Here is a 14774-nt window from a genome sequence, read left to right on the forward strand (position 1 = left end):
AAATTGTAGCGCAAGATATAATTGCTTGGATGATTCATCTTAGCGCAAAGGGGGTATACTTTTTGCAATGTAATTTGTCAATAATATTCTGAGTTTCCAAATCAACTTCTAGTTTAATCGTGATTACAGTAAGCTAAAAATATTTAATTAAGCCTAAGCCAGCAATCACTTATAGTAGGCTATACACTGCATAATGCGTTGAATTCTGCAATGATAAATGTTAGAAGCTGCTCAACTGTGTTGCAAGACCTAAGGGGCGATAATAGGCTTTTTTACCAACTGTTTGGCAAGGCTTGCTCAGTTTTTGGCGAAGAAACCCGAATGCCACGGAGAGCACCTAGACAACAACATCGACCTAACATTCCAGCTGAAACTGCGGAGATTTATTTCAAACGAACAGTTTTTCTTCCTTTTCTTAACAGTTGCATGGCACAAATGCACAAGAGATTCAATGAGCACTCAGGGCCGCATTAAGGGTATTGTAGGCCTAAGGCTGTTTACTAGAGAAGGGCCTATTTTTGCAAACCAAGCTATAAAAAGTAATAAAAATACATAAATGAAAAATTGAAATATTTACTGCAAAGTAACATAAACATAATAGGAAAATGGCTAATGATGGCGCATAATTGGTTTTGGAAACAAACACAATTTTTATTGTCAAATTTGAAGCAGATGGAAAAGATTTTGGAAAGAAAGAAATGGATAGTAGGTACCTATGGTAATACTTTACCTAATGACACTCTAAACCAGGGGTTTTCAACCTTTTTTCCATCGCGACCCCCTCAAAGCAATCAATGTAGTCTCGCGCCCCCCATAAAAGTATTCCACAAAAGCACATTTAATGCAAAATTTAACCAAATTTGATTCATGCCGACATCCAGTTATGTTTAGTTTTGTTGTTCCAACGTAAACTTCCCAAACGAAAAACGTTTTTTTGCAATGTTATTACGGCTTTTAATACATTTCCTCCGATTGTTATTTCCATTTTCTATCAAGCTTAGCTAAATAATAGGAGGAAAATGTTGAAAATAATCTACATTTTTGCACTTTCACCGATTGAGTTTATTGCAATCTTTTATGGATTTATTTAAATCAATTGCAGTGAGATGGTTGGTGCTGCATATTTTTAACTATTAAGTTTGTCTATGCGTGCACCTGTTGCTGAAAGAACTTTCAAACAAAAGAGCCAACTCTAATTTTTTTCAATGCCATTGCAAACGATATTGAGAAATCTATATTTTGCATAGGATTCAACATAAATTTGCTTTTTTACCATAGCGTTGTTACTGGTTAACTTTAGTCTGCACAAAACAACGTAGGCCTACAAGAACTTATTGAAAAGTATCGAATGCTTTCCTATAGTTAAAACCTTTGCAAAGTCTGAAAGCTTAAACGATATAATAACCTAAAGTAGAGGAATGGTTGCTTGCGAAAAAACAGAGTTTTTAATCTTTTCTGGCAAAAAAGAATTGAAAACACTGGAATTTCAAGCGCCTCGCGAACCTCCGAAAAACGGCTCGCGAGCTCCAGGTTGAAAAGTCCTGCTCTAAACTCAATTTCGGTAAAAGTGGCACCTACAGGGTTTTGCAAATGGGCTCTTTATATGTGTTGACTCAACTCGGTCATTCGTTTTTATGCAAAAACTGTACTGTACTGGATCTGCAGCACTATCAGCCTTACAAAAATTGAGGGCCGAATTTTTCCAGGGCCTAAGGCTATAGTCTTATTAGCCTAATGGTTAATTCGGCCCTGTGAGTACTGCTCGCTAGCTTTCAAAGTGAGCACATTTCTGCCTTCATTGATTTATGAAGATGAGGACTGCCCGATCGACGAGATTTTCGACTTCTACCATGAACTGCTGGATGTTGAACCAAGCAATTGCTTTGCAGCTACAATCGCATGCGAAGATGGAGAGCGAAGTGGCTTGCAGGTTCTGTGGATAAACGACCTGCGACACTTGTGGACGCGTGTCAAGCTGCTGAACAACTCGGCACTTATATCCGATTATCCATAAATTACTCCGAATCTTTGCTACGCTTCCAGTTACAACTGCCTCCAAGGCTCCAATGGGCGATGTTTCAGTTCACTAAAGTAGGCTAGGCTATCTGAAAAATTATTATCGCACGGCCATGACCGAGCCAGGTTTAAATGCTCTACCTCAGATGATTTAAACAAGGATATTGTAGCCTACTCGAGTATGATGCAGTCATTGATATGTTTACCAAGCGTAGCCATCACATTAAACAGAAAATTGTCATTGCAAATCGCCGAAAATGTTCAAAAGGTGTTCGAGGTCGAAAGGACTAACTTATTGTTTATGTTCTGAAGTGTTTGACATCTTTTGTTGGTTCATTGATTGAAACAGTAACTTACTTCTGCGGATTCGCTCTTGATTTTGGACCCCTCTTCCCCTATCAGACGGTATTCTGACGGTTTCAGCTAACCCCCTCCTCCCCTTTCTGATGCATCATATGACATTTTGGTATATCCCCCCCTATTTAAAGGGTCAAACAAGTCTAATTTTAACCCATTGCACGACGTAGGTATGGTAACGGTTAGTTCTGATAAAACTGGCAGCCTATTATTGATAGAAACAAAGTTCGGAGATCAAGAAGTAGAAATCGAGAAGAATTGCAAGAGTCCAGGTCGGATGTTTTACACGGCTTGTATTTTGATGGCAGAAAAAACAAGACATCAAAGATTGAAGTAGCCGATCATGGGGTGTGTCACAGAAGATCTGTTGTTGAAGAGCATGTGATTGAACCATACCGCAGATACACAGAACATCTACTGTCAAATTATTTTAATGATAATTTTATTTCTTGGTTTATTGTTTATCATTCTATAATTCTACAGCTATTAAGCTTCTTTTTCCACTTCACGTTTTTACTGCGTATCAAATTTAAAAGAATGCAAAGGTAACCTAAAGAGCCTAAACCGATAACAAAACAAAAGAAGATGTTTCAAAACAAGTACAACAAAATGGTTCACTCTTGAGACAATACAGAAACAACAATTATAATTTTTTTTACACATCATTTCATCTCAACAACTGGAAAAATCAGTTATTTGTGGCAAGATTATAGGCAATAGAAATGTCACGATTTCTTTCTATCTCTTACCAGGAAAAAGACTTGGAAAGATTTAATGACGTAGTTTAATGGGTCAAACCGAAAAGCAGTCAATTAAATTCACGGATAGTTCTACTGGTGAAATGATATATAAAAACGCTTGAAGGACTCCAACGAATGGTTCACCACTTCCAACAATTAATCAAAGTAATAGTAAACAGCAATAGATTCCAATGCTTGCGACTATTGATCGAGTTTAACGTGATCCACTCACAGCTTCTCATACGATTCTAATTTCAATCAGAAATTATATTAGCATCAACTTTGCTTTACAGTACTCGTATTCAATACTTCCACTCTCGATCAACAATAATCTTTGCGTCTATTAACAACTGCTACTACTACAATAATGAACTCTCATCACCAACTCATCATAATACAACTCCCATAATAATAATCTCAGAATCTCAGAATAAACATTACACAAACTACACCACTATTTATAGTTGGCTGTTCAGTCCAATAACTTCGAGAAGGTTACATCATAAAGAACCATCGTTCGGTCACGTAGCATTTAAATGTAAACAACCGAAGTCTATAGAAGGTCACGTAGGGAAAATGATTCCAGAAAACACGTTACATAATACAGATTTCGTCATCAGAGGTTACTTCAGGTCATAACCGACAATAACACAACGCACCAGAATTCCATAATGAAAACAACACGCTTGTTGAAGATACAAAGCAAGCCATCGCGAGGCATTTGCACCTTGATTGTGACATACGCCCCCTCTTAGAATATTGTTGCAAACAATATAACAACACAATCAATACAAAACACACCATAAAACAATTAATTACTCAATAATCAGTTCTCATAAGTCTATCGTTGCATGATCTACCAACGATAGCTTTTCTCAAAACAATAGTCACGTTTACTGCGAAAGTCTCCAACGTTCTCAACATCTTCAGTGCACCGGCGAGCGAGATGACCCATCTTCCTACATCGGAAACACCTCCTCTCCGGACAGTCCTTGGCGAGATGACCTTCTTTACGACAATTGTAGCAAGCCTTTTCATCAAAAGGGCAGCTCCTGGCGATGTGTCCAATCTCCCCACATCGGTAGCAGTGGTTGTCACGGCAACGTCTATTTTCCGAATGTCCGCCGTCAGCAACGCACTCCCTGGCGAAGTGTCCGCGTCTACCGCATCTATAGCAAACTCCAAATGGTCGTCGCCTGCCTCTTCTCCTCGGTTCTTCGCGCTCGTAATATCCGTCATCGTGAGATCGTTGCTGATTATCTGCAGAACAATCTCGAGCAAAGTGACCATTCTTGCCACAAGAATAACAAGTAATTTCAGAATCTCTCTCAAAAACATTTCCGATTATCAGATCAACTAAAGAGTTTTGTAAACATAACGCTTTCACAGTCCCACTACAATACGGAGTTTCGATAGATATCATCGCTAACGGTCCTTGGATTGAAGTGGTATCTATTTTTGTCACATGGCCAGTTTTTCCCGTTAATTGACTGTCTTTAACCAAATCTCTCCTCACTATTATACCAGTAGAACCAGAATCACGTAAAACTTTTACCTTTTTGTCTCCAACTTTTCCATCCACTACTGGCAGGTGATCTTCAGGTATTATTTTTCCGCAAACATCTTCATCCGGATTTTCCTCGTCAAGCGTGGGTTCAGGAATCATTAACGCACAACCGCATCGATAAACGTCCTTGTCTTTATCTTTTCCAGACTGATTAGATAAGGAAAACGACTTGTCCTTGCATTCCTTCGCTTCGTGTCCTTGCCTATTGCAACGATTGCACCACTTTCTCGATTCCTGATGATTTCTGTTAGTCTTCTTCCGGCAGTTAACAGACTTATGACCTAAGCCATTACAATTAAAACAACGTACTTCTCTTGGAACCGCACCTCCTTTAAAATTATTTGTTTGCTCTTCGTCATTATCGCATGACAACGTTTCTTCAGTCGACAACTTCTCATCATGAGCAACTAAATACTGTTCTGCCACACTGGCTATTTCTTCTAGATTCTTTGGACTTCTCTCCATTAAATAAACAGACAGATCTTTTGAACATGAATCTGTGAATTGTTCCTTAACTATAAGGTTTGCCAATCCGTCCAATGATTGGTCGGCCCCCGAAAGTTCAAACCACTTTAACAAAAGGTTTCTTAAACGTTCAATAAATTGACCTGGGCTTTCGTGTTTTTCAGGCTTTGCCTCACGGAATCTTTGACGGTATCCATGCTCGGTAAAATTGTATCGCTTTAACAGAGCTAACTTCAATCTGTCGTAATTCATGGCTTCTTCTTGTGAAAGTCTTGAATATACATCAAGAGCTTGTCCCGATAATAACATGCTTAGCTGGGTAGCCCACGTCGACTTCTCCAATTTGGCTATTGTAGCATATCTTTCAAATCTTAACAGATAACTATCCAACTCATCTTTTTCTTCAACAAATGATGGCAAATCTGGACGTCTAACTTGCGCCACAATAACATCTCGAGCATTATCATTACTAGAATTAGATCGCTCACCAATGTCCAGCTTTTGTTTTTCTAATTCAAGTTTTAACTTTTCCAATTCATATTGCGCTCTTCTTTCTTCAGCTTCTGCTTCGTACTGCCATTGAGCACGTTTTTCTTCAGCTTCTCGTTGAGCTTGTTTTTCTTCAGCTTCAGCTTCTCGTTGAGCTTGTTTTTCTTCAGCTTCGCGCTGCGCCCGCTTCTCCTCTGCTTCAGCTTCAAATTGTGCTCGCTTTTCCTCAGCTTCAAGTTCTGCTTTCCTTATTTCACGAGCAGCTCTTCTATCTTCTCTTTCGTCAGCTTCTCGCTGAGCTTTTTGGTCCATTATCTTGTGATACTCTTCCATCACAAACTGAGACTTCTCATTACCAGTCAGCCCCATTCGTTCAGCCATGCTCCCTAAGTCTTCAATCATCTCATGTTTGACAGTATCCGCCATCTTGACATTAAATTATTCTTTCAATAAACCTTTCGGTATTGTTCGGTTTTTCTAATCCGTTTTTCGGTTTTTCCCGGACGAGCCCCCAGAATGTCACGATTTCTTTCTATCTCTTACCAGGAAAAAGACTTGGAAAGATTTAATGACGTAGTTTAATGGGTCAAACCGAAAAGCAGTCAATTAAATTCACGGATAGTTCTACTGGTGAAATGATATATAAAAACGCTTGAAGGACTCCAACGAATGGTTCACCACTTCCAACAATTAATCAAAGTAATAGTAAACAGCAATAGATTCCAATGCTTGCGACTATTGATCGAGTTTAACGTGATCCACTCACAGCTTCTCATACGATTCTAATTTCAATCAGAAATTATATTAGCATCAACTTTGCTTTACAGTACTCGTATTCAATACTTCCACTCTCGATCAACAATAATCTTTGCGTCTATTAACAACTGCTACTACTACAATAATGAACTCTCATCACCAACTCATCATAATACAACTCCCATAATGATAATCTCAGAATCTCAGAATAAACATTACACAAACTACACCACTATTTATAGTTGGCTGTTCAGTCCAATAACTTCGAGAAGGTTACATCATAAAGAACCATCGTTCGGTCACGTAGCATTTAAATGTAAACAACCGAAGTCTATAGAAGGTCACGTAGGGAAAATGATTCCAGAAAACACGTTACATAATACAGATTTCGTCATCAGAGGTTACTTCAGGTCATAACCGACAATAACACAACGCACCAGAATTCCATAATGAAAACAACACGCTTGTTGAAGATACAAAGCAAGCCATCGCGAGGCATTTGCACCTTGATTGTGACAAGAAAACGTGCATGAAAAAGCAAAGCATATACAGAGCAACTTATAAACTAAATATAAATAATTAAATATAAAAAATAAAAATCATTAAATATATCTGCCAAATAAGACAGCATTTCGTAGTTAAAGATCAAGGTTTCATTAAATTTGCTAGCTTAAACTAAAATAAGCTCGTTTTGCATCAATCATACTGTAGATGAATTTTTCGTCGTCTCCAGGCTAATGCCCGGTGGTTGAAGATTTATATTAAGTGCATCTTCACCATCATCTTGAAGCATTGTGTCATCAATAATAGAGCCGTATGCCCTTGATGAAACCTGAACCCACGCCCTTCCGAACGTCGTGAGAAGTTCTCACTACTCAGCTACGTACATCAGTCATACAATGAAACAAACAAATTCTTGAATACAGCATTGTGTGAACGGACAATGAATGGTCATTCAATCTTTAATGCATAACAATGACAGCATTTGACAATGGATGATGACGCAAAGCTGTCAGTGTTTGTCCTTTGAATTACGTTTTGGCATGAATCAATTTCGCATGTTCATCTGAAATTATCATAGGGATCGAACGTTGCAAGATGATCTTTCATGGTTGCGTAGCAAAGTCTGTAAAGCTCCTGTAAAAGCACAACATTAAGTTTAAAACAACAACAAATTCTCTCACGAAACTTTTATCTTAGTGTTAGCCTATGCATCAGCTGTTGTTGTAAAATAAATATTTAACAAATATTAGAAAAAATATCTTACAAAGTAAAACGGGTTTCTAGAAACTTAAGACAGTCATAGATCTTTAGATTAATGCATAAAGCAACCTTGCAAAGGCTTTTGACTTCCATCTAACACTGTGAAAAGATCTCTGATAAAGAATTCCTTTCAAACTGGGAGCTACTTTCAAGCCTGCAAAGGTTTCTTTTTTCATTGTTTCACCGTCTATCGATGTTGAAACGGTGTAAAAAGACAACTTTTTACTAGCTGGGTCATTTTGTTGCGACTTCAATCCATAAAACCATGTACTTATCTTACCAAAGAAGGCACAATATTGGGCCTCATGTCTCGCAAGTCCTTGACAGCACGAAAGACATCCAACCCTTGTTCGTTGTTCCATCTCTCAATCAAGTTAAACAAGGCACAGAACACTCCAGTTTGCTTCAATCCGTCGCTGAAAGTTTTGAAACAAAATTTTAGTCAGCACATCACATAAAGTGATGTAAAAAAATAAGTGTTGGACGGTGTCCTAACGGCAATGGAAAGACTACACAGGTTTAAACTCAAGACTGAGTTGCGCCACCCTAAGTGCACTAGCTTTCCGCTTTCTATAGACGAAGAGGACCTAGAATTTGGAAACGTACCAAGGAAATAATGCATAGAATAAATTAAAAGTATAATCACAAACCCTCGCCCAAAGTAGATCTAAGGTCTTAATGGCAATCTTGAGTTCTATTTCGATTTCAGTGAGAGTTTAGTATGAAACTATAGCCCACTACAGTTGTAGTTTAGTGGTGGAGTGATTGGTGACTTCTGCTCTAATGCTGGTAGGTTTGAGTTCGATTCCAGGTCGGGTCATACCCAAGACGGTTATTGTTGTTGATTCTGCTCATTTTTGCGTATACCAGGGACGATAACTCCGGGAATGATGCGATTGCATCACAAACGACAATAAATTGAAAAATACAATCACTAAAGATCATAGGCTGCCAGTTGTGGAGTGACAACAGATAAATAATGACATCATCTTCAATCTAGAACTATAAACTAGGGATTGTAGATCATAGGGATGCGAAAGTACATCCGCATTTGGCTTATCCGCAACACTAGAAGGGTTACTTTTTTCTGATTTACAAAATAATGTACTTTTTATGGGTTATATAAGAAGAGTGAAATTGGTTTAAGCCAGCAGCAAAGCGTTAAATAATGTCAAATTGGCAATTGACTCTTGTAATGTTGGTGGAACAACGAAGATGCGCGCCCCGTAATGTATTGTCCCTACTATAAACCATAACCTGCCAGTTATATTGAAAAGCGAAATAACGTAAAGTCAATTAAAAACAAATAAGCTAGCTCACCTGCAGTGAATCAATATGTTTCCTTTGCTGGTTTCATTGCTCAGCGTTTTCACTTTATTCACTAGATGCAAAATGTCGCTGCGTCTTGGAGGCTTACCAAAGTTGGACCAGTTTTCGTAATGGACTTGTGTGACTCGTGCCTGAGCAAAATGTATTATTCGATCAGTAAACGTGGAATTTCAATTGATTGGATTGTACGTTAGTTGCTAGAACTCTGATCTTTAAATAAAAAAAACTTTCTGATATAAGTCAGAAAATCTTTTTAGTAGTGAGTTTTCAAATATTTTTCTACGACCAGAAAGTGGCTAGAAGATTTTTCTAGCCAGAATTCTCAAGCTGGTGAAACTGGAAGTCACTTCAAGTAATATGACTAAGGCCAGCTTAGAAACGATTCCAGCCGGTTACACAAGAGGACGATTCCAATAATGTTTAAAAGTGGCTGAACCGAGTTTAATTTTTAACCAGCAAAAGATTAAAATATGTACCGTACATTAAACCATAAAAGTTTAGGTAAAACTAAAAAAATAGCAACCAAAAGCGATATAGGCCATGTTAAAACGTGTAAAGTAGGGTTGTCTACACCTGAAAATGAAAAACAATAGCAATTAATAAAAATACATTTTTCCTAAAATTAATTTTAGTAGAAAAAAATTGCTTTTAGTGCAATCGCCCTTTTCCCTTTAAATCCGTTCTTGGGCTGAGGTTGTCCCATCCAGTAGGCTATTGCAGCCGCGTCAGACTTAACATCGGATTTTGTGAAGCGTGTAGCAATTATAATAACCGCCATTGCAAAATTAGGCTACATGTAGCCTGTATAGTTCAGTTTGAATTGTTTTTATTTTTTGCAATTACAGCGACAAACGATATAGGCCAAACTCCCAAACATAGGCCTAGAAAAAAATAGATAAATAAAGAAAAGTGAGACTGTAGTGGCTTCACTTCTGTGTGAACACACAGACGCCTGGCCTATTCAAAAGTATCAAGCGCCCATACGTACGGTTATTGTTCGGAAAGCCAAATCAAACGTTCGAAGTGCGTAGTTTTCTAATTTCGTTTCTTTTATCAGTTTAATGGTCATTTTCCCGATCAACATATCAGATCCCAAGGGTCCAGAAGGCCAGTAACAGCTGCACATTTCCTAATGAACAAAAACAGGTATATTTTTGTAAAACAACAAAACTGAATTCGTTTCAAAGGATAATGCGAGTGAGAGAAAGAAATGGCTTTATTTGCCAATCAGTTTCTACACAAAAAGCTTACATCACAATAACATACAAATCCAACACAGAGAAACGCTTTAAGTACGTTCAGTATTAAATAAAAATTCAATCTGATCAGCCAGGAGCAGCGAAAGACCATTTGGTCATCGACTCAGCTTCTCCCAGTTTCTGGAAATTGGCAAATAAACATTTGCAAGTCAATTCAAATATTCCAATAACCAGACATTTAAATTCAAATTATGATTTTTACTTGTTTTTAACCTTTTAAGTTCTGACAGTAGACCTAAAACTGCTGAAACTCTAAAAACGATATTAAATTCTCTGATTGGTTCAGAGTCAGATGCGCCTACATGGTGCTCCGCTGTCCTGAAAACGAAAACTATCCTGAAAGCTGAAAACAATGCTTACTCGCAATGGATGCTGTATAATTATATAAAAACACATTAATACTATTATTTTCTCATTTACTTGACCGTTTTCGCAGGTCGCAGACCTTCCACTCCGTTAGGTGGCTTGAAGATGAAACAGTCATTAATGATGTGGTCTGCGGTCTGTTCCTCGGCACCACATTCACAGGAGGAGGAAGAGGCCATTCTCCATTGGTGCATCATTGAGCGGAAAAGCCCGACGCCCGTACGGAGACGGTTGAGGCGCACCCATGCCTGTCTTGGTAGAGTTAGGCCGATGGGGCATGTGTCGGCGTCGGGGATGAACAAATAGAGTCTGATGGTACTTGACTTTCCTTCAGAACTCCATTTATGGTCCGCCCAAGTAGCCGCAGAGATGTCTTGTACATCAGCTTCGTTGATGAAGTTGAGCGGCTGGCATGAATGGGTGTCTTGATTTCAGTCGACGGGGGTGCTCGTTTGGGAGAGCAGAGATCTTGTAGTGGAGAAGGTGGTTAGGCTCCAGTGCCCGTCGACCGAGAGACAGAGTGGCTTCTTCGCGTCGAAGCTCAGCAGGTTGGATGCCAGCGAGAATGGGGAGATTGTCCAATGGTGTGGGACGCAGGCATCCGGTCACTGTGCGGAGGGCGCTGTTTATGGCAGTGTCGATGTTATGGCAGTGAGCACTGCGGCACCAAACAGGTGCACAGTACTCTGCTGAAGAGTAGACAAGGGCTAAGGCTGCTATACGCAAAGTGTCAGCCCTCGCTCCCCAGCTAGAGCCTGCCAGGCGCTTGAGTAGTGCAGCGCGAGAAGTGAGTTTCTTGCGCAGTGACACCAAATAGTGGCGGAATGTGAGCGATCTGTCCAGCGCAACCCCAAGATATCTTGGTTCGGGGTAGAAGGACAGAGATTTTCGATAATCCTTGTTAATTCACTTACATGGTATATTCTTGTCGGATCTATTTTGGTCCATATATTCCTCTTTCGAACCAAACTTACAAGATGTTTTTGTAGGCGATATAAGCTTTATCATATCGAACTCTTCGGCCGAGCTGAAAAGCAAGTTTTGCAAATAAAAATATCTTTTTAAATATTAGTAGTCGAAAAGAAAGTAATTTTATCACTACAAAGATAAAAGCAAATGTTGTTAATCCCATTATTACGCAAGCATGAAAATTTTCCCAAAGACGTGTTGAAATGACCTACTCATTCACACAACTGTGCAGAGATGTAAGTATAATCTAAGTATTGCATGCACCAAACATACTAATATTATTTTTTTTGCCCAGAAATGATAGGCCAATGTGTGTAGATTCATTAGCAAAATAGTAAGGTTGTAAGTACTCCTACTGGCCTTCTGGTTCTTGTGTTTTTTGTCCACAGAAGTTCTACAGAGTCTTCAGAAGTTTCTCCATCCTCTTCGACCAATCGCCATCTTTCGGTGAAGCGGTGGCCATGTGCTCCAACCAGTTGTTTTTTATATCAATATCTTGGACTGGATCGTCATGCTATTGTCTGATTATTTATCTATTTTTCTAACATGCCAAATTGGATTTCTTTATCACTTTTGTTATGGTTTAACGTGTAAAACATATACACGGTAACCCAAATTTATCATATTACTGTGACATGCCACTACTACTTCCCAGCTAGCGATGCCTGTCGTTTTTGCATTAATTCAACGTTTGCTAACGTTGGATCAGTGTGGAAGTGACGAGTTTAGCTGACTGGGGTTTAAAATTATCGCTTTATCAACGCAACTTTTATCAAAGCACGCTTGATATCTTCAAGACATAACTTCCCTGGGTAAAATTGAATTTCCGAAAGATGATGATGTTGTTTTGCTAGTTTGTTTTATTTGTTTTCGTCATTGTTTTCAGTGTCGTCAAGTTATAGCCTATCTATTTTGTGAGTCGTGCAAGGCCTATGGTGCGTTGCGCTTGAAATGGCTTTGCCCGTGGTAGGATTTCTTTGTGGGGTTTTCTTTGCCTGCCTTGCTCTTCTTGCTATGAGCTAAACGCATCAAGACGTGTTCCCCTTAAGACCATCAGCACTCTTGATAACGCACCATGGCCGATCTTCATAGCAACTGTCCATACAAATCTTAAATATATCAGCTAAAGCTATGTGGGCTAATAAAGCTATAGCCTAAATTTATTTGTTTTTTTTTGTTTATTAACTTTTTTTTTTTTTTTTTTCTTATATCTTAAATTTTTCTGAAGGTGTTGCGACCGTGCCAAATTTTTTTTTCAACTCAATAACTTACTTCGGTCACAAGCACGTTTTTAACGTTCGCGTTTTGTCGCTTCTACCTTTTTCTCGACCTTTGCTATGTTGACGTGTATTGTTTTGATATGATGGTCAGAAATAAAAACAACTGAACTGAACTGAACTATAACCACTACCAGACTAAACTGCACGTCAACAGGGTAGACTAATGCAAATGATGTTACAATAAGGTGCAAATGTTTGCTATAAAAAAACTTAATTTTTTTTCAAGGCTAGTAGCCTATAACTAGTTGTTTGTGTCAAGGTCCCCACACACGATGTTAAGAGTTGATGGAGGATTAAGTTAGAAATCATAGCTTTACTATCTTTACACTTTAAAAAAAAAAAACTTGCTTGTGAGCCTATTTATATTGTCCTGAAGCTTATGAATTTGTAATTTCTCTAATGAATATGCCTAAACATAAGTAGCATATTTCGTAGTTAAATTTTGCTATGAAAATTTGATTGATGGGAATCAATCTTATTTACAATTTGGGTAGAGATGTAACTCTTTTAAACCATAAACAGACATAACTCAGCAACAACACTACATTTAAAATTTTAAAAACAAAAAGCGAACGTTTTCGGCTAGTCATACAGCCCTTTTCAAGCCCTTTTGAAGTATTTGACCCGTTGTGCTGCGTAATTTTCAGTTATCATTTTGTGTGAGCGAGGCAGTTTTTTAAATGTTTAGATTTGACTATATTTTTGCTGTGATAATGTATAATTCTTTAGCATTTCTTTTAAAATGTATGTTTCTTATAGGCTTGAAAAGGGCTGTATGAATAGCCGAAAACGTTCGCTTTCTGTTTTTTGTTTTTATAATGTTAAATGTAGTGTTGTTGTTGAGTTATGTCTGTCTACAGTGGCGTAGCCAAAGGGGGGGGGGGTTGGGGGTACAATCCCCCCCTTTGGCATGCGTGTGACGTCACGATATTGAGAATGATGCTTTCAGTCTCTTTATGCTTGAGAATGATGCTTTCAGTCTAAAAAAAATTGCCTAATTTTAAACAAAACTGCATTAAAAGAGCGAGTTTTGCCAATACCAAACATCTCAGCCAGGAATTAGCAACAAGAAAACATAGAGACTTAGCTTTATTTCCGAAAAATGCCGAAGAAAACATGATCTTATTCATTTTCTATGCCACCGGACAGCACTATTTGCAGGAATATTCATAGCCACATTTTTGTTGAAAATGCTCTCAGAATGCACCAAATTCAAAGTAATTTTTCAAAAATCGTCCCTTTCAAAATTCTTGGCTACGCTACTGTCTGTCTATCTTATTTGTTCCGAATAAAAGTGGTTTGCTGGCAGCAGTTTCTTTTGACAACGTTTAAATAAAAACATTGAATGACTGAATAATCATTTGCGTTTTGCTGATGACATAATTCTTATATATGAACAGCCTAACCAACTTCAAACAATGCTAAAAAAACTAAACGTGGAAAGCAAAAAGATTGGTCTTCAAATGAACATGAACAAAACAAAACCATGTTTATAGATTAGCAGAAACAGGTAGTAATATTACAATTGAAGGAATAACAATCGAAAGAGTTAATCAATAATATTCCCCTTGGTCAAAAAATTACAACTAACTCCAGCAAAAAAATGAAATAACAAGAAGAATATCACTTGGTTGGCAAGTTTTCGGCAGAGCAAATTCAATATTTAAGTTAAAACTGCCCCTTTCTCACAAAAAACAAGTCTACGACCAGTGCATCCTTTCGACTGTTGCATATGGCGCGGAAGAGTCTCCTACAAGTCAGCAGTTGTACACTGAGCAAACGACAACTGAGCATTGTGAGCAAGTGACAACTGAGCAAGTGACAAATGAGCAAGTGACAACTGAGCAAGCGACAACTGAGCCAGCAACATTTCAGCAAGTGGCTGAAGTTGGTAAATGATGAAACTGAGCAAGCCATA

At 38.3% G+C, this 14774-nt stretch overlaps 3 protein-coding genes across 3 annotated transcripts in view; all 3 read right to left on the reverse strand.

Annotated features, from left to right (window-relative positions):
- LOC145786275 (uncharacterized) overlaps positions 1-14774 on the reverse strand; it is a 107283-nt gene that overhangs the window by 47942 nt on the left and 44567 nt on the right. The window lies entirely within an intron of this gene.
- Positions 1-14774, reverse strand: part of LOC145786810 (uncharacterized) — a 77015-nt gene that overhangs the window by 21940 nt on the left and 40301 nt on the right. The gene's annotated exons all lie outside the window — the stretch shown is intronic.
- On the reverse strand, positions 6110-10108 carry LOC145786812 (receptor-type tyrosine-protein phosphatase epsilon-like). The gene is made up of 4 exons (XM_082598552.1): positions 9971-10108; positions 8974-9113; positions 7934-8069; positions 6110-7527 (listed from the first exon to the last, which is right to left on the reverse strand). Exons 1-4 carry the CDS (start codon positions 10106-10108, stop codon positions 7453-7455), a joined length of 489 nt encoding a protein of 162 aa, XP_082454678.1. The 3' UTR covers positions 6110-7452.

The sequence above is a fragment of the Aplidium turbinatum genome, chromosome 17 (genome assembly GCF_918807975.1).
Source record: "Aplidium turbinatum chromosome 17, kaAplTurb1.1, whole genome shotgun sequence".
Classification (NCBI taxonomy): domain Eukaryota; kingdom Metazoa; phylum Chordata; class Ascidiacea; order Aplousobranchia; family Polyclinidae; genus Aplidium; species Aplidium turbinatum.

Excerpts from the sequence above, each read along its gene's own strand:
- LOC145786812 (XM_082598552.1), bottom strand. The coding sequence starts at position 10,108 with ATGTGCAGCTGTTACTGGCCTTCTGGACCCTTGGGATCTGATATGTTG. Across the intron at positions 8,070-8,973 it reads AACATATTGATTCACTGCAG|CGACGGATTGAAGCAAACTG; the intron begins GTGAGCTAGCTT and ends CAAAACTTTCAG. Across the intron at positions 7,528-7,933 it reads CCAATATTGTGCCTTCTTTG|GAGCTTTACAGACTTTGCTA; the intron begins GTAAGATAAGTA and ends GTGCTTTTACAG.